Genomic DNA, 24,094 nt, shown 5'->3' with positions numbered 1-24,094 from the left:
ATTGTGCACTGTCACAGTTCCCTTTTCGTGGATGACTTTAATATATCTTGTCGTGGCAAAAATATGCGAACCAGTGAGAACCATTGTCTCCACAAAATTCATAAATGGTGCCTTGAGAATGGGTTTAAATTTTCTCAATCTAAGACAAATTGCATTCACTTTTGCCGAAAATACAAACCTCATAAAGACCCTGACTTGTCTTTAAATGGTGCACCCATCAAAGTTGTCAAGGAAGCTAAGTTCCGTGGTCTCATCTTTGACTCACACTTAACCTTTCTGCCACATTTTAAATACCTAAAACCAAATGCTTGAAGGCGCTTGATTTGTTGAATGTTGTTTCAAATACAAAGTGGTGAGAAGACCAATCAACCCTCCTACATTTATACAGGTCACTCATCCGGTCTAAACTGGATTACGGCTCTATTGTCTATGGTGGAGCCTGTAAAAGCAACCTGAAAATACCTGATTCTATCCATCATCAAGGGCTAAGACTTGGTCTCAGATCATTCCGAACTTCTCCTGTTGACAGTCTATAAGTTGAAGCAGATGAACCTTCCCTTGATCAACGTCGTATTAAATTATCGTTGCAGTATCTCACTAAACTGTATTCAAATAAGTCCAATCTTACAAATAATTGTGTCTTCAATCCCCTGTATGGAGACTAATACAATAAAATGCCTTCTCATGTTCCGCCTTTTGGAATAAGAGTGAAACCTTTTCTCTCAGCTGCTGGCATTGCGCTAGAAAATATTTCTCCTTCTCGCTTGTTTTCTTCACCTCCTTGGCAACTGGTTAGACCACAAGTTGACCTTACATTAAGTAAATACACAAAAAATAGAAACTAATGAATTACAATATAAACAAGCATATAATAAATTAAAAAGTAACTATAGTGCGTATAAATCCTTATATACAGATGGGTCCAAGGGTGGTGATCCAGAACAATATCTTCCAGATTACCAGACAGCAGTTCCATTTTTACAGCAGAAGCACATGCCATATTAACAGCCCTAGAATATATTTAAAACACCCTAAATATAAACAATATATCATTTATTCAGACTCTCTTTAATGCTTTCTGGCTATTAAAAACGAATCTTCTCAACATCCACTTTTAACTGATATTGTTGAATTGTATAAAAATCTTGCTACTGGCCAATGCGACATCGTTCTCTATTGGTTACCAAGCCATGTTGGAATCTGTGGTAATACAATGGCTGACCTTGCTGCAAAAACAGCACTCAACAAATCTGTAACACCACTCCTGATTCCATACTCTGATTACAAAGCTGTTATTAGATCTTATATCCGTGATCTGATGCAACAGAAGTGGGAAACCCAAGTAGGTATCAATAAATTACACCAAATCAAGCCAACAATCGGTTATACTTACTTGGATTGTCAGTCCAGATTTGAAGAGGTCATTATGCGACGATGTCGTATTGGTCATACAAAATACACTCATGAGTATTTGTTAAAAGGCGAAGATCCTCCGTTTTGTATCCCTTGTGATGAAGGAATCACTGTCAAGAATGTTTTGCTTTTGTATTGATTTTGCCATCACAAGGGATACAATATCAAATCAATCAAGGATCTTTTTAATAAAGTAAATTATCATTTAATAATTGTTTTTTAAACAAATAGAATTGTTGGATAAATTTTGAATAATATGTTTTGCATATAGAAAAAAGTTATTTTACTAATGGTAGTCTAAATTAGCTACTGCGATTGTTAGTGGGTGTGATCAAAGGAGGTTTAAGTATTATACAATTATTATCCCCCTGTGAGGGTACGTAAGTCCCAGACCTTTCAAAGTAAAATTTTCACATGTCAAGCTTTTAATCGTAGTAGTTTTGTTATTTTAAATTTTGCCTAATTGTCTTACAATCGCTAATGGCTGAGGAGATGGTGTAAATCCAGCTGGGCTCCATGCAGGTAGCAAAAGTATTGTAAGTCCCCATGGTCCCTAGTATGGTGATCTACCCTCAGTTGTTGGTGATCTAGAGCCCGTGTTTTATATTGTATTATTATCCATACAGTGAAACATAACTGAGTACATAACAATCATATGTTTCACACGTGTAATAAACCCTAAAACGAATTTCATTGGTCAGTTATCCGACCATGACCTCCATGACCCCATTGGAATGAAATTTTTACTACAAATTTACTATGAATGTTCAGTCTCGCTACTACGAGAACAAACCAATGAAATGCTATCAAATACAAAACGTTACAAACAAATTTTCACACACCGTGTTTATTGATATTAGATTTCATGAAAAATACAAACTTCATGAGTAAGTTTTCATTATCATTTTACATTTGCTAAGTTAACACAATCGCAGACGACATCAAGATGGCTTCTCCCATCCCTGTCAACAGTCGTTCAGATAGATGGCCAGCTTAAGGGTCGTGTTATCAGTGCTACACAGCCCCTGAATTCCTTTAACGTGTTCGTTGTGCGAACTGCCAATTGTGTTAAAGAAGTTCCAAGATACAGATTTAGGACGTTACCTGGGACTGTAACATCACCGCATTGTGAAGCAAACAGTGACATGCATCTACCCAAGCAAGTACTCAATTATCTCCTTAATGACAATTTCTTTGATGAGCCTAAAGTGGAAAAAAATTCGGGATGTTTCTGACATTGAAATACAGGATTTTCTGAAGGAAAACGAAAACACTGCTAAAAAGACGAAGTATGACCTTACTATCTTGAATTCGTACATGTCTTCCATGCACACTGAACACCGACAAATTCATGATATTCCTCCCACTGAGCTCAACGACATTTTAACAAAGCTTTTCATGAGTGCCAGAAAAGTTAATGGTGAAGAGTATCAACCAGCTACATTACATGGCATGCTTGCCAGTTTTGACAGACATTTGAAGCAAGCCAATTATGGTAGGTCCCTAGCGACTGATCCCGTTTTTGGACAAATGAAAACGGTACTCATGTCAAAACAAAGACAGTCAAAGAGAGATGGAAAGGGTAACTTACCAAATAAATCTGAGGCCTTGACAGATGACGAAGTAAACAAATTGTGGAATTCTGGGCAGTTGGGTGGTAACAATCCCGAATCCATAATAAACACTTTGTGGTGGCAAAACACAATCTACTTCGGGATGCGGTCTTGTACACCCCACCGCATTTTATGCTGGAGTGACATTTCACTTAAAACCGACACTGATGGAAGGGAATACCTTGAGATGTCCGAGATGCAAACGAAGACACGCATTGGGGCCGATCCAAGAAATGCGCGAGTCCTTCCTCCTCAGGCGTGGGCCAATGACGAAAATCCAAGCAGATGTCCGGTTGCCATGTACAAACTGTACAAATCTCTTAGACCATCAGGTCACTGCAATTCCGACACACCTTATTATCTTGCCACAGCTTGTAAGTGTAGACCGCTTCCTGGTCTAAGCGACAGCCCATAGGCAAAAATAAACTCGGCTCGTTAATGAAAAGGATGACAAGTGGAGCACACATCACTGGCGACAAACGGCTAACTAACCACATTTGATTCAGAAGTTGCAGGACAATAACGTAGCTCCAACGCATATCATGCAAGTGTCTGGACATAAACATGTACAGAGTGCGAACAATTATTCACGCCTTTCTGATGCACAACACAATGAAGTGGGAAATCTGTTGTCTTCAACTGGAAATCAACCTGCCATGCTTCGATGCTCGCTTCGCGCGTCTTCAGTCGTTGTGTCATCTGAAGTTCTGCAAACTAAATCTACATCCCAATGTATGTCGTACACAAACACAAGCAAAGCCTTGTCTAGTGATGTTGTTCACACTATCTTCGGAGGTCCAATATACTGGGGTACATTCCACATCAATGTTGGCAAGTCTTCTATGGCAGTGAGTGAGACCGAGCCCGTTACAAAACTTCGCCGTGTTGCTCGCTCTCCTCTCTATCAGTGACTCTTCTGACGACGAGTAACTTTCTCATTAACAGTGTTTCCAGCTATACAATTCTAACAGTTACTAAAGTTGATAAATATTAAATTTCAATTCAAAATATGTTTGTGTTTTTTGTCTTCGAGCAAGAGTAGCTAGTCAATATGTCGCGCTCTTTACTTAGTACCATTACACAGGGGGTTTACGTCCATAGTGACGTATCATTGTATTATTACGCGACCTTGACGTCAAGCGGCAACAGCTGATTTCATGTTACGTGGACGTTGTTGTTTAGAAACAAAGAGTCAGATACAAATGGATAATAAAGAAATTAACACACTCGCGAGTGTGTCATATTGTTTTTAAGAAACTCGTGTCAGAAAAATCCATATTTCCCTCGCTCTCGCTCGTAAAAACAATATGACACGCTCGCTCGTGTATTAATCTCTATTTGTTTTCTCTCATTACAGTGTTTTAGTTTTACATGCTAGTTTCATGTTCATACCTGTGATAGTCTAGTAGTTTTACTGTCCATTGTCGACAGGTTTTACTCTTCCAGACGTTTTCATTTTATTAAGTGAATTGTTCTCGTCACGATATGGCTGCAATATTGCCGATGTGACGGTAAATATTAATCACTCACTCACTCACTCACTATTTGTCATATTGTTCGCCATCAAAATTAAATGTATTATTATTCAATATGAACCTAACACTTTCGATGACGAATTGCTTCCAGAATCGTGTTGGGAGTAATGCTGGATATTCTTGTAACCAGAATGATATGGACTCAGTTCCTAAATTGTGTGGGATATTAGAATATAATTTTTTCTCATCAAAAGTAACGAGTGTGTCTTTTGTTTGCGTTTGTTGAGGTAGATAGTTTAGGAAATCCATTGTATCTCTAGTATAACTGTGAACTTTTGTGATGAAATTACTCAACCGATGTGTAGTACAACTAGGTCCTGCAGTTATAGGCCTTAGTGTCAAATCATTAGGATGTTCTGTTTCAATGTAGTTATCAGTAGCATTTTCACATTTATCTTTAATATCCCGACATTTGTGTACTTTGGGTAATCCACAGAAGTTGCTTTCTTTGCAAATGACATTTGTTAGGTAATCTAACTCAGTTGTTTCATTTGAAAATGTAGCAAGAAAACCTTTAGGTTTTTATGAACATTGGCAGTGTTTATAACTTCATAGTTTTCCTGATCAAATAATTATTTCCAAGGACATTTTCCTGTAATGTTTAACATCCATAATGACAACAGCCCCACCTTTGTCGGCCTCTTTGATAATAATGTTTTTATCATTAAGAATATCTTTAAGTGCAATCCGTTCTGAATTTGAAATGTTAGACTTTGGACATTTTTGTGGTCATAAAGGGACATTGGATATAGAGTCAATGAACTTACCTAGATGTGAATTCCTACCTTTCTTTGGAATCCAGTAACTTTTGTTCTTAACAAGTCATATATCCTCTCCTGTATTAAAACCGTCAAAATACCCAATATTCCTTAATTTCCGACAAAATTCATTGATATCACTTTGGAGTTCATTCACATTATTACTATTTGGAGTCGGCGTAAATTTAAGTCCTTTGTTCAAAATCCGTTTTTCAGTTTCGTTCAGTTTTTCGTGATGACAACTTGATTATTTTCACATCTACTTTCGGTTGATGTAAACAGCAGATTAAGGACGCGAAAACCAGGTGCACCCCCTTAGGCTCTCACATCGACAAATGCGCAGCAGGAAAGGAAATAAAATTCAAAATATTCCCTTTTTACCCGGAAGGACTTCGGCGGCTTTGCTGGGCTTTCTCTTTGCAAAGCTATTTCAAATTTTGTTTAATTCAGTCTCTGACGTTACATCTACCACCCAGTTTCAGAGCTCGACTTCCACCGAATGGAATGGCATTGAACCAGGAACATCGTCGTCGTAAGTAACAGTGGGCAAGGACTGAACGTCGCTAGCTGGTAGCGACTGTTATATGAAAATCCATAATGATGGCCGAGTGCTCGTATACCGTCGCACTGGAGAAAGACTAGCGCTGAACTGCGCTCAAGAAGTGCATCCTTTTTGAGGAGATGGCATGAAGATGTGGAGAGGAATTTGTGGGAATAAACGTAAGCTTGAATGCTCAGAGATACAGAGATGACATTCGTCAACCCATTGCAATACCATGTCTTCACCATAGCAATAGCAATACCATGTCTTTAAGAAAAGAGAACACTAGTACTTCTGCAGCAAAACGCCAGGCCTCACTGAGACTTAGCACTTAAATCTATGCAGCAGTATTGGAGTTACGTTCTGGAAGATTTTGGTGACTTATCCGGTGACGAAGTAAATTGGATTTCTGAAGAGAATGAACGGCGCCCTCTTTTGGAAGCATTGTGGTATTGATGACCCCCTTTAACGTCTGTCACCCTCACTCAAATGATTTCCATATTGAGCGAATCTCAAACATATTCCATAGTATGTAATGCGTGTTGTGCTCGTACTCTCTAAATCAGTATCAGAATAATCCAGTGCATGTCTTTTGCGTGTGTGGAAGATCTCATCCATGGAGGTTTCAAGATGCACAGAGGCAGTCTTTCTTACAGATATTGAAAAGGGTATTCAGTTGCATCTGCCAGCATCAGGTGACAGCATGGCAAACAGCCAAGGCCCATGGGAGACATGATATTATGCAAACATGTAAGATGTGTAATGATGCGAATAACTGTCTTGAAAGTCGGTCGAAGATGTATCTCATTCCATAAAGTCAGTCCAGATTGCTAATATTTTGAGAAAGTCGGTCGACTATGCACCAGACCTGCAAAAAATCGGTGGCTATGTAGCACATATTCAGGAAGTTGAACTATGTATCAGACGTCCAGAAAGTCGTTTGTTGGTAATATTACATGTGAATAGTGGCTTCAAATGAATCAAATGATCCAGTCTTGACCTGACAATCTAGCGATTATCATAATGCAATAGGATGACTCAACATGTGTGTATGCATTTGAGCTCTTTCTAAATGGCATTGTGTAATCATGACATTGTGTAATCATGTGTTTATAAATCACTGTCAAATAGTGATGATACAGGGTGTTCGCGAAAATGTTGGCCTATCCTGCGCCACCGGTGGCATCCGTTATGGACAATATAGTTTATGAAAAGGCAAGACAATTGTTAACTTAAAAACATGGGGAAAAACATGGTGCAAGTCAGTTTTTGAAATGTCCTCCACTTGTTTATCATAAAACAGTTTTGAAAGCTCAGTGGGGCCTTGAATGTTGAAACCTTGCTTGTATAACACTCTCTGAAGGGATTTTGAAAAATAACGGGTCCGGTTTTCGAGTTTTTTTTGAGATTTCACATGGATTCCGTTTCCTTGCTTGACCCAATATAGGACCCACTCTTAGGATGGATATTTATGGAGCTTTGGAATCCCTTTTGGAAGGCAGAATGGACACATCATGGTGTTTTACAGGCAAGTTAAAATCGATAGTTTCATTGATTGCTTTGAGCAAATTCCTTTATCAAATAACATACTGTTTTACATTTGGTTTTATTTTATATGTCACTTACACCAAGCTCTTAGCTTTGATCAAACTATCTGTGCAACAATATTTGCGTATTATGGTTGTGTTATTTTAAGCCTTGCCAACTACAAACTATTCATGCTTGGGGAACCAGATGTTGGATGCCAGATAGCTGGGGCCGAATGAGTTCATTCCCCTGTTTCACTTCAAAGTGTACGTATGGTTTTACGCCTCTTTTAGCGTTTTTCCTGCAATATCACGGTCGGGGACACAAGAAATGGGCGTCACATGGGTCTTCGTTGTGACGAGCGATCACTTTAACCACAAGGTTAGCCATCTTCGATATCTCCAAGGTATACGTGGCAGCCCACATCATGCAGAGGGTCTCTGAAAGAAGTAGAAGGAGTTCTTGCATATGTCATTTTTAAAGTTTCAGTCCTATCAGTTTGTCTGTATGATTCCCCCCATATCTGAATCACACTGCGAACAAACCTTCGCAGCTGTGACTGCTATCTTTGTTGACACTGGCAAGCTTGGCTGTAACGGCGGTTTAGCTGATTAGTTATTGTGAGAATGCGGAACCAGCTAATTGAAGTAATAAAATTATCGGTCCCATAGATGCTTCCAGGGTATAGTGGAGACGTATCGGAACGTAATATCCTGGAGATATCGAGGGTGAAGGCTAACCCACCATTCTACCAACGGCAACATCACGCACTGACATCACGCTCTCTTGTGACGCATGCCAACTAGAAACGTTGCTCTCCATATCAGCACTGTCTTACCAAAGATTATTGTGAAATCAGCTGACATCTCTGTACAATGTCAGTGTTGAACTACGGTTACATAACCTAGACAAGGTCATTTCCCGGATATTGACACTCTGTCTGTGTGATGTTTATGATTCAAGCAGCTCAGCTGAACCTTTTCTGGACAAAGTACGGTTGTAACGAACTCAAAGAGGCCACTGATTTTAGTGCATAATAAACCAATTTGCTAGGCGCACTTCCACTAAAAGCGATACAAAAGTAGTGGCGACCCAAAATTAAAGACAGCTTGTTATATGCGTTAGTCCGTTATAAACGTGCTCGTTCCGTATATGGTTGTTCAGTATCCCATGGGTTTATTGGGCTATGATATTTGCGGCATTCACCAACAAGTTCTTCGGTCGGCATCTATCCCTTTGACTTCATGGTGCCTAAAACATCTACACGGTGTTACAGTACTACAACACTACTATAGCATTTGCATGGTGATGTGAGACACCTACAAACAGGCACAAGTGACTGAGATTAGTTTTACGGCGGCAATATTCCAGCTACGTGTATGTGACGGTGCTCTGTAAGTAATCGCGTCTGGACTAGATAACTTAATATACGCATTTGGGAACCGATGACAAGTGACCCTGATCACCCGATCTCATTAGCCGCTTCATAAGAGAAGCATGGCTTGCTGAAATTCTAACCCGTTCTTCACGGGTTTATCAGTATTTTCTAACACAGTACTATTAACAGTATCTGTCCAGGGTACTGCAGTCCGGCATGCACTTGGCTAGACAGTAATTACTACTGACACCTATTAGAATAGCCTGCGCAGTAAACGCGTTTGTAACAACGTAGGCGGGGCAGGGAATGTAGACGAATACACTTGGTTGTTACGGGTACATGAGGTAGATCGTGGCGTGAACTCAGTGCCGCTTCTGTTTAACACGTGTCCAGTTGTATGATATGATAATCAAAACATGATTTGCACGAGGAAATTGAACTTTTCAATATTTAGACGTCAACCTGGTTTCAAATGGAATGTTCTGGAGAACGTTCCCATGGATGCATTTGTCAGGTTCGTGGTCGTGGCTCAAATAATACATGTCAAGCAGTACATACATATACATTTTATTCAATATACAAAACACAAAACAGCCAGCGAGTCCGACCACCGGATCCCGTTAATAGTCTCTTACGGCAAGCATGTGTTACTGATAATTAATCACTCAACCATGAAATATCTCAAAGATGATTGCAACAGGAAGCCACTGTGTGAAACTATACACCGCCTTACCTTTGTCGCCCAGTATTGGCGATGTAATTCGCGTGAGTGTGTCTATATATGGTAAAATGAGCTATATACTTGTTTCCATATTTTGACCAAATACGAAAAATCGGTTTTAGAGTTTGTCGATTTTTCCTTGGTTCATTGTTATCATGTATTTTCATGACAGGGGATAAGATAAGATAAGATAAGACAGTTATCATGTTTATTGTTATTGTTTATTGTCCATATAGTGGAAAGTTTCATTGCATAGTTCTATGTCTCAGTCACAATAAAATCAATCACACACACATACACACACACCCACTCTCTCTCTCTCTCTCTCTCTCTCTCTCTCACACACGCACGCACGCACGCACGCACACACACACAAAGAAAACATCTATACACAACAACAGCATCAAAGAACAGCAATCTCGAAAAATACATGCAATCATTTTTTCCGGCGAGTTCTGTTTGTTCGTTATGTCGGCACACGCAGTGTACGGCCTGAAGGGAGAATGGAACATTCCGAAAATAGAACATGAGTCAGGTCTCGTAGAACTGTGTCTTTTTGATAATTTGCTGCTCATATAAATGGCCGATACTTTCCAAAGGTAGACCAATAATTTTGGATGAAGTATTAAGAATTTTGAGCAATTTGTGTTTTGAACAGACAGGTTCCCATACGAGCATTGAAAATTAAAAGTTAGAACAGATTGGATAAAACGTTTATATCAAAGCATCATAATGGTTTGGTTTAACTTGAAGTGTTTAATCTCTGTTTATAATAGAGAATTATTCATCAGATCAAGTTTGGGTTAACATTCATATCTATGAGTTTCTTCATTAATACATTTATTTATAATAATGAGGTTGAACGATGTTAAATGCCGGCGTAGAATTGATCCTCAGTAACCCAGGCTTGTCGTAAGACGCAACTAATAGGATCGGGTGGTCAGGACTCAGTTCACTCATGGCATCGTATCCCAATGCCGTAGTTTGATGTTCATGCTGTTCACTGGATTGTATGGTCCAGGCTCGACTATTTACACACCACCGCCATATAGCTGGAATATTGTTGATTGCTGCGCAAAACTAAATCACCCACTCACTCATGGCAGGGATAGAGTTCTCGTTATGGGGGGATAACTGTAGATGACTGAATGTCTGTCAACACTGACAGCACGTGTGTGAAACATGCCACCTGCTAGCAAGACCTTGGGTCACACCTACTTTACTGACAAGCGTCAGTGCATGTGAGGATGTGTGACGCTCACTTCGATTGAGCTCGTTCGGAAAGGTCAATGAATTTCTGATGTCTTATATTTGCAACAATAACTTCCTTTGCTGTGTTTGGTATAATACTCAATAATTGAAAGTGTTATGATGTATTCCGAATGATATAGAGCGTTTTATTGATGCTGAATTTTGATTTTAGTATAAACACAAAAATTTGACAAGTGGATCAATATGTAACTGAAGCATTCCTACAGATACGGATTAAGGTAGGCTGAGTAAATCATCACTGCAAACCACCCTCCACCCATCATCCCCAGCACCCCCCCACACACATATATACCGTGCACTCAAATATTTGAACAACGTGTAATATTATGCTCTCATAATTGTTCCTGGCACGTTTGTGTGCGTGTTTTCATAAGGACGAACAAAGCACGCTCTTCTCTACATTCAACCTATTGCATGTACTTAACCTTGAATTGGATATCAGATAACGCTTGTCGTGACCCGTACGTCCAAAACTCGGTCATCACGAAGCAAGCGACTGCTTACGATGACTCATGGGTGCGCAGAGATCTAGCAAAGCGATTTAATTCATGGTCATTGCGAAAAGCTGAGAGATAAAAAAACAATATTGTGCTTGCTTTTTCGTGAAATGTGTTTAAAAAAACGTAATGCTCGGCTTGACCATGCCCCTGATAATGTCTAAAAGATTTCCTTAGCCTGTTACCTGAACCAAATGCAAACCTTCTTTGCATAACATACTAACATTGTGAGCCAGTGAGTTTTGTTTTACGCCGCATTTATCAATATTCCAGCTATATCACGGCATGGGACACCAGAAATGGGCTTCTTACACTTTACCCATGTAGGAAATCGAACCCGGGTCTTTGTGTTTGACTAGCGAACGCTTTAACCAATGGGCTACCCTACCGCTCCTACTTTAACACTGTGTCGCAGTCACCCTACTACGTGAGGGCACAGGGTACATTAGTGACAGGAGAGTGTTACTTGAATTTATTGATTATGTACCTTCACCTATTATCTCTTTAAATAAGACTCACACAGTGGCAGTTTTCCAAATGTTAACAAGAATTTTTTCTCAAAATATTTAAACTGTCCTCGTGCAAGTACGTCATGTTTACCTGTGCAGATTAACCCCAGAGAGTTCATAGCCTTTCATTCTGCGGCAGTCATATCATATGCCCCGATAATGAAATGCACCCGCCCGACTTGTCCCAGATACGACACCACTCATATCCTCAGACAATGAGCACTGAAAACGTGAAATGACAGTACTGTTGTATGCATAGTTTCGCCTAGCAGGGACGTCGCCAAAATCCTTTGGTTGGTTCTCTTGCAAAACGATCTTGAAAAGCCAACGTATTTATGTTTACAAATACTCGCCTATATAAGTACCAGACCGGACCGAACTGGATGCGTATCTCGAACTCGTCCAGAATTCAAGGTTGTGAGGAGACAGACACGGTGTTGGTGAGTACTCGGTATCAAAACAACGTTCAGTGTAGTCGGGACCATTTGCCCTACTGAATGTAGAGAATAGAATCATACTGAGGTAGTATTATCGACCGAACCGGATGGACCATCGACTATAGCAAACCCTAACTAACATTTCAACACAGGGTTTCTTACTCTCTGCACAAGGTTACGTAATGCAAAAAATATATTTCTTTTCACGGAAAGCTTTCAATGTAACAGTTGCAGAGCTGTTCCCGGGTTCCCAGGATACATACGACACGATTAATAAATAGAAAATGGTGACAAAATATCGCGGTATTGATTCCCGGGAGGAGATCTAAATATCACCCTGGCCTTTACAATGTGAAGAGGTTTGCGAGCCTCGCGGGGTTGTTTGTACCGTATACATACCAAAATGTTGACAACTGAATTCACGGGTAAGAGGTAAGTACATAAAGGTTTCGTAAAGCCCGCAAGATTCCACGTGTTCCAAATGCTTAACATCACATGTTCGTTTTTACTCATGTTCCATGTATCTGTTGGTTACTTGATTCCGTTTTCGTCTCACTTGTTTCACTTTTCGTAACAGGTGGTCTTCTAGGATTACACGATGCCATTTAGAAAGTGGTCAAATGCAACATATGTCATATTTGGGATTTCACTTTCTTAGTAAAGTACAAATTCTAGTACTTTTTTCGGTTGAGTCCCATCCGGGATTCGAACCCGCACCCTCAGAGTCAGGCACCTAATCGCCAGCACACAAAGTCAGCCGCCTAGCCCGCTCAGCCACCACGACCTCCAAAATGAAAGTCGGACAACTGGTAGTCTAGACTACGTACTTTGTGTACCCCTCTGATGAGTGTAAATTGGCACGGCTCCCACGGCCGAAAGCTAGGATTACACGATGCCATTTAGAAAGTAGTCAAATGCAACATATGTCATATTTGGGATTTCACTTTCTTAGTAAAGTACAAATTCTAGTACTTTTTTCGGTTGAGTCCCATCCGGGATTCGAACCCGCACCCTCAGAGTCAGGCACCTAATCGCCAGCACACAAAGTCAGCCGCCTAGCCCGCTCAGCCACCGCGACTTCCAGTATGTATTTGGTTTTACAACCCTATTATACAACATTTTGTGTGTTTATAACGCAATCTTAGGCCCACCAAAGTTTTATCCCTTTCATGATTTCGACTTTGCGTGCGAGTGGTTCGCCGAGGAAAACTACTGCAGAATTTCTCGGTATATTTCAAGGAAGATATTATCGGTTTCAGATATCAGTTTCAGTTCCACGTTATCCTCCCCAGGTTTAATCGATAACACGTGGGCTGTTAAACCCGAGAGTGTACACTGACTATAACAGACTGTTGAGACTTCGGTATATATGACAATTATATGTTTTTCAAGTGCATTTAAGTAATACATTGTGTTGTAATCATCATGTACCGCAGACAACGGCCGGAGTGTAAATAAAGTTCAGTTCAGTTCAGTTCAGGGACGTAAGCCACAAGCAGTGTTCCATTGTTTACGACTTTGTTTTGGAGGTGGTCTTTGTTGTTTTTTTTTGTGATTCAAGATTCAAGATTTTTTTATTCTCATAAATCATGCAGAATGATATAGAGAACATACATGGATGGATGGATGGATACAGTGTGCACTTATGGCCATTATGCATATGAACATAATATAGAAGAGGGATAATACAATTTTAGTTAAATAAGACAATTTGTTGACTAAAGGATAATAGTCAGATTTCATAAGGAAAATAAATTTATCAATATGGGGATTGTTGCAAAAATAGCTAGGGAGAATACGTTTTCTTACATCTTCTAGAGCTGTGCATGACAGGATAATATGAAATTCGTCACATATAGCGCTGTGGTTACAGGTTGTACATAGTCTGTTTTCTGCCGGTTTCAATCGGTAATCTGTGATTACACGTTCTCAGTTTTGTAACCAAACACGTTGTTTCAATGGGAGACTGGTTAAGTAAGGCTCTATGTGGAGCGTATTCTTATATAGGGAATAATATTTACCTTATTTTATCAACATGTAATGGTCGTTTAGGAAAAGATCATAATGTCGGTAAGGCAACGTGTAAAGAGAGATCTGTAGTTGACTATTATACAGTATGGTTCAAAATTATTGAGAATAGCTAAAGCATTTCATATTATTAAACGAGAACAAATCAGATAAAATTGAATGTATTGTGAAAGTGAACTGACCTTTTCATGCTGTGTAGGTAACAATTTAATATTTTATCAAGTCTCCTTGAGCTTCACGGCACAGTCTAAGACGGGTAGGCATACTTCCTATCAGAGAGGTTAGTGTCTCGTGAGTTATGCTGTCCCAGTATCGGACCACTTCTCTCTTCATGTCTTCAATTTTTGTCAACCCCTTTTGATTCACACATTCCTTCATCATCCCCCAAATGTTCTCAATGGGATTTAAGTCAGGACTAAATGCAGGAAATGGTAATGCAGTCACATTTTTCTCCTGAAACCACTGCTTGGCATGTTTTGCGGTGTGTTTAGGAGCATTATCTTGCTGCAAAATCCAGTCATTTCCATAAAACACATGTGCACTTGGAAGGAGAAAATTATCTAATATGTTAGTGTAGCGTTGACTTGTCAGATTTCCCTCAAACACACGCAGCAGGGTCGTTCCTAATAAGGATATCCCTCCCCATACATGAAACTTTGGGCTGTATTTAGGTCGTCGATACAACGGTGCTGACGCAGACTTTGTCCATATTTTCATATTATTGGGATATACCCATATTGAGCTTTCATCAGTAAAAATCACATTTTCCCAGTCAAAGTTTTCATGTGCCAAACACCACTCAACACGCCTGTCTTTATGTTCTTGTTTCATGAGAGGAGAAGGAATTCCAGTCTTTTTCTCCCATCCAAGATCAATCAAATTTCTTCTAACTGTAGATTTTGATACAACTGTTGATCCCCTTTCTATCATTTCATACCTGATGTTGGAGATGCTTGCCCTTTGCTTTTTAGACGCTAAAATTCCCAGCCGGACGCGATCTGAGAAGTCCAATTTTCTGGGTCTCCCTGCTCCTTTCTGGTGCCCAAAATCCTTTCCCTCTTTAAAATTCTTCCTAATCCTATACACAGTAGAAAGAGGAGTTCCTGTTCTCTCTGCCAATGTATTTACATCATCAATTCCTTGAATACACAACTCAAAAATCAACCTTCTTTTATCTTCAGCAGACATTGTTGACAGTGCTGAGGAAAATGACGTCTGCTACAAATTCAGGGGAGGTAACTCTAATTGTACTATACTCAGTAGGCCAAGATGAGTTACCCCCCTTATACCATTACTTAGTTTTAAGTATCAGTGAATCAGCTGAGGTGTTAGGATAGCTCAAAGTAAGAAGAAAAATTCTCAATAATTATGAACCAGACTATATAAGTACTCCCCTCTGTTTATCACGTTTTACAGATTTTGAAATTCTAGATTACTCTCCCTTATTTGCTGACGTGATTTGCCCGGAAAGGTTCTCTCTCAAGGCCACAATTTCTCACACGGATATCCAAACAAATACAAAGGTAATCCAGACAGAATTCCATTTGAAAGTAGAAAACCGAAAAAGTATGACACTGATTTATCCTCCACATTCAATAACAATATCAATGAAGGCAAGGCGTGTGACCTGATTGAGCGCGCACGTGAATCACGGGTAATTGAACAGATGATCAACAGCATGACCCGTGATATCGGTAATGTGCTTATTGACGCCGCCCGTGCAACATTTGGAGAATTGAAATATATAAAATTAAAAACCACACATTCAAGATATACAAATAAGCCCTGGTTTGCCCAGGAATGCCCGGAACAGTAGAAAATTATTCCAAAAAAACTAAATTTAAAGTTAAAAAATCAAATTCAGCGATTGATAGAGCACATTTTCGACAAATGTCCAAGAACTACAAACAGGTTTAGATAAACACATACAAACTATCAACATCAAATCAACAATCTATCCCAGAAGTATAGGAAGAGCTCGCCTAGAGAGTACTGGAAAATGCATAACAAAGAGCATGGTAAACAAACTGAAAATAACCCCGATGTTGACACTTTCCACAATCATTTTGTTGGAACAAGTGAGGAATCCGAACAAATAGAGGCTGATCTGGATGACAAACTGACTGAGATACTGAAACCCTTAACAGAGAAGAAATAGACCCGGGGTAAAATAGGCCTTCAGCTTGCCATAAAAGGCGACTATGGTTGTCGCAAGAGACGACTAACAGGATCAGGTGGTCAGGCTCGCTGACTTGGTTGACACATGTCATTGGTTCCCATTTGCGCAGATCGATGTTCATGCTGTTGGTCACTGGATTGTCTGGTCCAGACTCGATTATTTACAGACTGCTACCATATAGGTGGAATGTTACTAAATGCGACGTAAAACTAAACTCACCCAGTCACCCACTCGAGAAGAAATAAAAATTGCGGTAAAACAATTAAAAAGGAATAAAACACAGGCGTTGATTTAATCAAAAATGATTTTCTGATTGACAAAATTTATCTACTTATGCCTCTATTTATAGCACATTTTAACCTTCTACTATCATCGGGTTTTCTACCGGACTCGTGGCTTACCGGCGTTGTTAAGCCAGCCTATAAAAGTAAAGGATGTAAACTGGATCCCAACTACAACCTATAACCTATGACAATCTGATGATGATGATCCAAATACTAAAACTGTCTTAAGAGAAACTATATACAGTATTTGTAGACTTCTCTAAAGTATTTGATAAAATCTGGGAATTGGGTTGTGACATACACTAACAAAAACTGGGATCTTTGATAGATTTTTCACACTCATAAAAATATGTATCATAACACAAAGTCTAGGGTAATAATTGGAAATGCTATATCAGATGAAGTCCCGTGTTACGACTATGTGCGACAAGGTGAAAACCTGTCCCAACTTTTGTTTTCCATATACCTAAATGATCTTGAACAACATCTCTTTGACAGTAGCTGTAATGGTTTTAAATATGAAATGCAAGCAAACGGTATTGACTTCTTATCTGTTATACGCAGATGACGCCGTCATGTTCAGTGAAAATCCAAATGATTTACAAAAATCTCTGAATGTGTTCTTTCATTACTGTAAGAAATGTAAATTTAAAGTAAACATACATTGGAAACCATCCCAGATTACATGTAAGTGTGTTAACCATATCTGTGACAATGCAAGTAAAATTCCTTGGTTACGTTTTATGAAACATATCCTTGATAACTGCGGCCTGTCCCACGTGTTTCTAAATCGGTCTGTATGCTCAACGCCATGACTTGTCTCAGTGGTCGAAAACACCTACAGAGCGCAGTTCTTGCAAAATTGGAAGTCTCAGGTTGATTGAAGTTCTAAGGTGGATTACTATAAATCTTTCAAAACCCAACCAATCTTAGAAAAATATCGTCTTCTTCCAAAAACTATATACTACCCAATTTTGAAGTTTAGAACATCTAACCATAAATTACCAATTGAGCCTGGCCGATGGTTGGGTATTCCACGTGAAGACCGACAGTGTCCGCTTTAAGTATCAAACGCTGTTGGAGACGAGTTTCACTATTTGTTTAAATGTGAATCTTTCTTCCAACTGTGACAACAGTCTCTGAACACGAAATACCTAGAATTCCCAAATTTGTCCATTCTTAAGAAAGTCTTGTCTCCTACTAGCATAAGCGACCTTAAAGGCCTTTCTAGATTACTGAATAATATGTTTAACGCATATAAGAAATGAAATATTATTGCTCTCTTACATTTTACTGTCATGTAAGCTCCTGTCTTGTATGTTAAGTACATGTATATACGTTTATCTCTTACCGCCGGTGGCGGTTTCTTGAGAATAAAGAGTTCTGAGTTCAAATCAGTCATAGTATCGATACACGTGCGCATAGTCATTGAATCAGATTACAATAATGCGATACTTGAACAGCCTCCTGTAGAATGCATATGTAGTTACGTCCTTGTTGAAAGGTGTGTCCCGTGACACGTGTTGAATACACAGATGTGACGTTATATCATTGGACCACTTGCTTTATGGAGTCACGCACCTCTGAGCAATGTTATCATACACGCACGTCTCTAACCACATGAACCTCATTTGCATTCAGTATATAGGAACGCCTATAAATATTTTGCGGGATTCAACTGCAGTGTTATTCATTATAGTAATTCAGATTCGTGTCACTTCGTGAATTCTGTAATGCGTGTACTTAAGTTTAGATATACATTCGTATCAAAGTGTCGCCAAAGTCTATCAATACATGATATGTTTTCATGAAATGTCGATTATGCAATGAATGTACAGAGACTGCCCAACACCTTGTCAGTCGATGCCCTTCCTTGCCACAAACAGCATACCTTAAAAGACATGATGGCACGGTTCGCTGCTTCTACTGTTGTCTCCGCCATGCCTGTGGCTTCGACCCCGAGGTCCATCCATGGTACAACCCTGAGCATGTCCAGGGTGCCATGGAAAATGATGCTGTTAAACTTCTGCCTTCTCTGCTGCATTTCTATCTTAATCTGCACAACAATATAATTTAACGTAACGTAACATAATTAAAAGGACATTTATACAACAGTGAACAATCCTCTCCCGCAAACAGAATTCTATTGCTACTTCGACCACCTCGCTTCCAAAGAATTTGTTTCGTTATAAGTTGTCATACAAAATTCTTTTCATCATCAATCATTTACTACAAGTAGTAATCTTGGAAGCGAGACAAGGGTTGAGCCATCCAATATATTATATACCACAGGCTACCACAACGCTCCCTTCGCACTCACAAACTAACCCATTTAGCACGAATTGCAGGGTTCGGTGGAAGTCTTTGCATGGTGACACCATAACCCGGCAACGATTCGGCTCGTTTTTGTTGACGTCGAAATCAACAAATTGATGAACTTGTTATATACTTTATATGCAACTAAATGAAAATTTCTCACATGCGTCACGTCAGATTGGCTGTGGTGCTGTTGCAACCGAGTTACATGGCCTGTCTGTGGTTTTGTTGGCGGGTGAGAGTGAAGCAGACCTTTTGGCAGCTTCCAGTATCAGTCAGTATTAATCAACCACAAAGTTTTAACGAATACATGTGGTGTTCCGCTTAAGACTACGGGCAAGTTTTTCATATTTAATACTAATAAGACGACAAAAACAAAATTTTATTCGTTATTTAATATTATATTTTGATTAAAGCCAAGTGTACTTGCTTTCATATATAAATATATAATGTGTCACCCTGTCTTTGTGTTTCATGTAAAAAAATCAATGTTTCCATCAGTGGAGCAGTGTGTGAAAAATTTGTCATAATTTCAGCGCCATCTAGCTAAACATTGACCCATAAGACTTACATATTCTAAAAATTCAGACATTTTCCGATGGGAATCAGTGTTCAAATCTTTTGGACCTCTGAGGTTAATAAAATCATGCCTTATCTCTTGGACTATCACGTTTCCGTCTCTTTTCAGGCTGTGCTGAATCATGGCCGGTCGTGACAGTACACTGGCGTTTTACCTATCCGTGTCACTTATCGGAGCCATCGTAGCCTACTACGGAGGTGTTTGGTTTAAACACTATGGAGGGAAATGTATGGACCGGGCAATAAAAGACATGACATTGGATACTGATTACACTCTGCATGTATACGATTCATTTTCACATTTGAAACCCGCATTAGTTGGCAAAGTCGGACTGGACAAAGACAGCTCCGACTTCAGAGATTGTGGAATCAGAGGAGATACGAAAGCGTTCTGCGTCAAACAGCTAGGGAGACAACAGATGCAGGTAGTGCGCACCGAAGACGAATATGTCGTCTGCTATGACGTGAGGAGAATAGCTCTACGAAGCGTGTCACAAGAGCTCAAGGATTGCTTCAGTTTGTCAAAGGCGCAATGGTACGGAGGCTTCCAACACATACAACAACCCTGGCCGCTGAATGGGATGAATTTAGACTTGCAGCCTTTTGTGTCAACAGACATCTTCACTCATAAGAAAGACATAGGTGGAGTCGTGGAACGGTATTTCATCAGTTCAAACGGTGTAGGTATACGTATAGGAAATGACGTTCCTCTGTACGTCAGCATTAATCAATCTGGAGATGGGGATATATGCCTTGTTAGCAAGTCACAAGGATACCCCTACATGACCAACAACAACGCTCTCCCCGAACTCAACTATACCATCTGCCGAGCGCCAAATATCAAGATACTTCACGACGCCATGTCAAGGCTGTACATTGACCGCCCAGAAAACATTCCAGATGAGAGGATGTTCAAGTTTCCTGTATGGTCAACATGGGCACAGTTTAATAAAGACATCAACGAAACACTTGTGGTGGAATTCGCAAAAACCATCAAAGAAAATGGCTTTTCCTTTTCGCAAATCGAAATCGATGACGACTGGACTCCTCTGTATGGAGACAACGAATTCGACATTAAAAAGTTCCCAGATCCGGGTAAAATGATACGGACACTAAACGACATGGGATTCAGAGTGACTGTGTGGGTGCATCCTTTCATGGACACCAACTCCAAGGCTTACATGGAAGGAGCACGGGAGAAATATCTCGTCATGACAACCGACGGTTCTGTCCCAGCTTTGGTGAAATGGTGGAACGGGGATGAAGCGGCAATGCTGGATGTCACAAACAGCAAAGCCGTACTGAGATTCCTTGACAGACTGAAGAATCTCAGAACGTCATTGAACGTCAGTTCCTTCAAATTTGACGCCGGCGAAGCCCTCTTCTACCCAAGGTCCTACTCGATTAAGACGTCCTACCCTAACCCTGAGAACTATGCACGCCTGTGGGCAGATCTGGCCTATCAATCAGACACAGCGGTCAGACACCAGGAAGTACGAGTGGCGTGGACGTCGCAAAAGTACCCTATTTTCGTGCGCCTTTTTGACAGGATGTCTTCTTGGGGTTATGATACTGGTCTTAAAACTATCATTCCAACCATCCTTACATTCGGTATCCTTGGTTACCCGTTTGTGTTGCCCGATATGATTGGTGGAAATGCCTACCCAGATGACGGCAACTTCACTGGAGGGGCCTATCCTGAAAGGGAACTCTTCATACGATGGTTAGAGGTGAATACTTTCTTGCCAGCTGTCCAGTTTTCAATAGCACCCTGGATTTACGACGATGAGGTGGTTACAATAGCTAAGGCACAAATGAAAATGCGTGAAAAATATACCGATACAATCATTTCATTAGCGAAAGAGAGTGTTAAAACAGGTAGTCCCATAATACGACCGCTTTGGTGGATAAGCCCTGAAGATGACATCGCCTTAACGACTGATTCTGAGTTTTTACTAGGGGACGATCTTCTAGTTGCTCCTGTCCTGGAAAAGGGAGCTAACTGCCGAGACATTTATCTACCTGGGGGGCTGTGGGTAGATCAGATAACGGGCGATAAAAAGCAGGGACCCACTTGGTTGAAGGATTACCCAGCTAAAATAGAAGATCTCCCGCATTTCAAAAGACAAAAAGACACTTAATGGTGTTCTTGGTATCTTAGAAAATTTGGCCCTTTTTGTGATTGTAGCAAATGGGTTGCTATGGTGTACATACTTACATGCCTGCGGATGTGTGAGAGTGTAATCGATTATCATTAAGTCCCATAGTCGTATCAAGATCCGCTCATCGCAGGTTCGAATCCGCATTATGAACCTTGGTCTGACACTCATTCTAATAATTTAACTTGCACAGGTCAATGTCATAGAATTTAGAGGCTTCTTCCAAAATGCAATGGCATGATGTAACTGATTTAAATAAACAAAATATATTATAGATATTTGTTATTCAACTACTACGCATGTCTTTTAAAACAACGGTTTACGTTGAAACATATATATATATGTGTGTGTCTGTATGTGCGTGTGTGTGTGTGTGTGTGTGTAATCATGACAAAATTTAAGGGAACGCATGAAATAGCTGTGACTTTTAACATCTGAATCAGTAAGAGGAAAGTTCATACAGATGGAAGGGTTATGTCAAGTGATGAAAATCAATATCGGGTGTGTCCCCGATGTCTCAGGAGAACTGCTTGGCATCGTCGTGGCATGCTGCGAATGAGTGTACGGATGGTACCAATCGGAATTCTACGCCATTCTTCCTGGAGAGCCATTAAAAGGTCATCCAAATTGTTGGGTTGAACAGGTCTGTCCCGAACATTGCGGCCAAGAACATCCCAAAGATGTTCGATGGGGTTAAGCTCAGGACATTTAGACGGCCATTGCAACACCCGGACACCTGCAGCCCTCAGTCTGTCCCAACAAACATTCGACCTGCTGTACGTGCAAAGGGGTTCACGATCGGGTTCAAGATCCCGTCACGATATTGTACACCTGTTATCCTGCCATCAACACGCACAAGATCAGTTTTGTGGTTAAAGGTAAACCTGCCCCAAACCATAACAGAGCCCCCTCCATAACGACCATGCTTTTTTATGCTGCAGGCACTGTGACGTTCCCCAAAGCGTCTCCAAACTCGAATTCGACCGTCATTATGGTCTAGTGTGTACCTGCTCTCATCACCAAACACGGTGTTTCTCCATTGACGTACGGTTCTTCCTCCATGGTTCCGTGCCCACTGCAGTCTCAAGCGCTTTTGTTGCTCAGTTATGTTGATTCCAACCAATGGACGGCGGCTTTTTAGACCAGCCGATTTAAGACGATGACGCACTGTACGTGAACAAATTCTGACGTTTGTTCTTCACTTGAATTCCGTACTGATTTTAGAGGAGAATTTGAACCTGTCTCGCAGAGCAACAAGGCGTAGGGTCCGGTCATCCCATGGGGTGGTTGTCTTTTTTCTTTTCTTTTTCCGTTCCCGATCACGCCGCATTTTGACGTCACCAGTCGCTCTGTAGAGATTCCAATGTCTGGATATCACGCTAACAGACTTGTGAAAAGTTGTTGCAACATGTCGTAATGAGCTTCCACCATTAACCATGCCAACTGCCTCCCATTTCTGTGCCAAAGTTAAGTACTGTCTGGCACCCGTGGCGAGCCACATCCTCGTGGTGGGTGCTGGGTAACGCCAAGAGCTCGCCGACACCCCCGTAGTGGACCCGGGGGTATATTTGGTCCACCAACCCGTTTGCCGTGGGTTGCGGCCCTGTGTCAGTGGAGGAAGGGATCCTGGTGGTTGAGAGCATGGAAGCAGAACCATTGCTCCTATTGCTCAACACACCACTTTGGCCCTGAATTCACCTAGACGGGTGGTTGAATGGGCCCGGTTCAACCAATCGGCTGGTCACGCCAAGCCCTGTACATGTAAATGTTGTTTCACAAATTTGAGAAAATATTGAATTTTTTGTCTTGGCTTCATGACGATTCATTTGTATTTCGATTGTACAATTCCAATTTCGTAACTTGCCCAGAGTCCTATGTCCAGAGGGCAGTGGCTCATGGGCCAATCAAATGGAATAATTACTTTTGTATTATTCTGCTTGAGTATATCATCCGGGTATCCTTGGTGCTGCAGGCAGGAAACCCGCCTGCTTTTAGCATTGTCCTTGTGATACTCCGTGGCGGGTGGGGAGCTCGGATGATGAAACAATATATACTTACCATGGCTTACGAAACTCCCCTAAAAAAAAACAAAACGTCCTCTTGATACTACTGATCCTGATGTTGAAGACCAAGGACTGTCCGCATCCATTGACTACTGGCCACGGTTTATTGTAATTGAGACCACTGACAACACTCCGTTAAAGCTGAACCCTTTTGCGGTATCAAAAGGCATACAGGGCATTGCAGGTGATGTTAGAAACGTTAGACGTTTACGAACAGGTTCTTTGCTTGTGGAGTGCAGTAGGAGGCAACAGGCAACCAATCTCCTTTCAACAAAATCTTTTGTA

General features: G+C 40.5%; 1 protein-coding gene across 6 annotated transcripts in view; it reads left to right on the top strand.

Moving 5' to 3' along the window:
* Positions 1 to 23,839, top strand: part of LOC137268921 (myogenesis-regulating glycosidase-like) — a 92,498-nt gene extending 68,659 nt beyond the window's left edge. For 3 of the 6 annotated variants that reach the window (XM_067803530.1, XM_067803531.1, XM_067803529.1), the window contains one exon: positions 19,697 to 22,014. In XM_067803530.1, coding sequence (XP_067659631.1) covers positions 19,710 to 21,728 — 2,019 coding nt within the window. In that variant the 5' untranslated portion in view covers positions 19,697 to 19,709 and the 3' untranslated portion in view covers positions 21,729 to 22,014. Of the gene's footprint in view, positions 1 to 7,631; positions 7,654 to 11,905; positions 12,205 to 19,696 lie in introns of those variants that run through there. The other 3 variants (XM_067803532.1, XM_067803527.1, XM_067803528.1) reach the window with 3 other exon arrangements.
* The last annotated feature ends 255 nt before the right edge of the window (positions 23,840 to 24,094 follow it).

Source organism: Haliotis asinina, chromosome 16 (assembly GCF_037392515.1).
Source record: "Haliotis asinina isolate JCU_RB_2024 chromosome 16, JCU_Hal_asi_v2, whole genome shotgun sequence".
Lineage (NCBI taxonomy): Eukaryota > Metazoa > Mollusca > Gastropoda > Lepetellida > Haliotidae > Haliotis > Haliotis asinina.
Note: the sequence above shows the minus strand (reverse complement) of the source record. Positions and strands in the feature narration are given on the sequence as shown.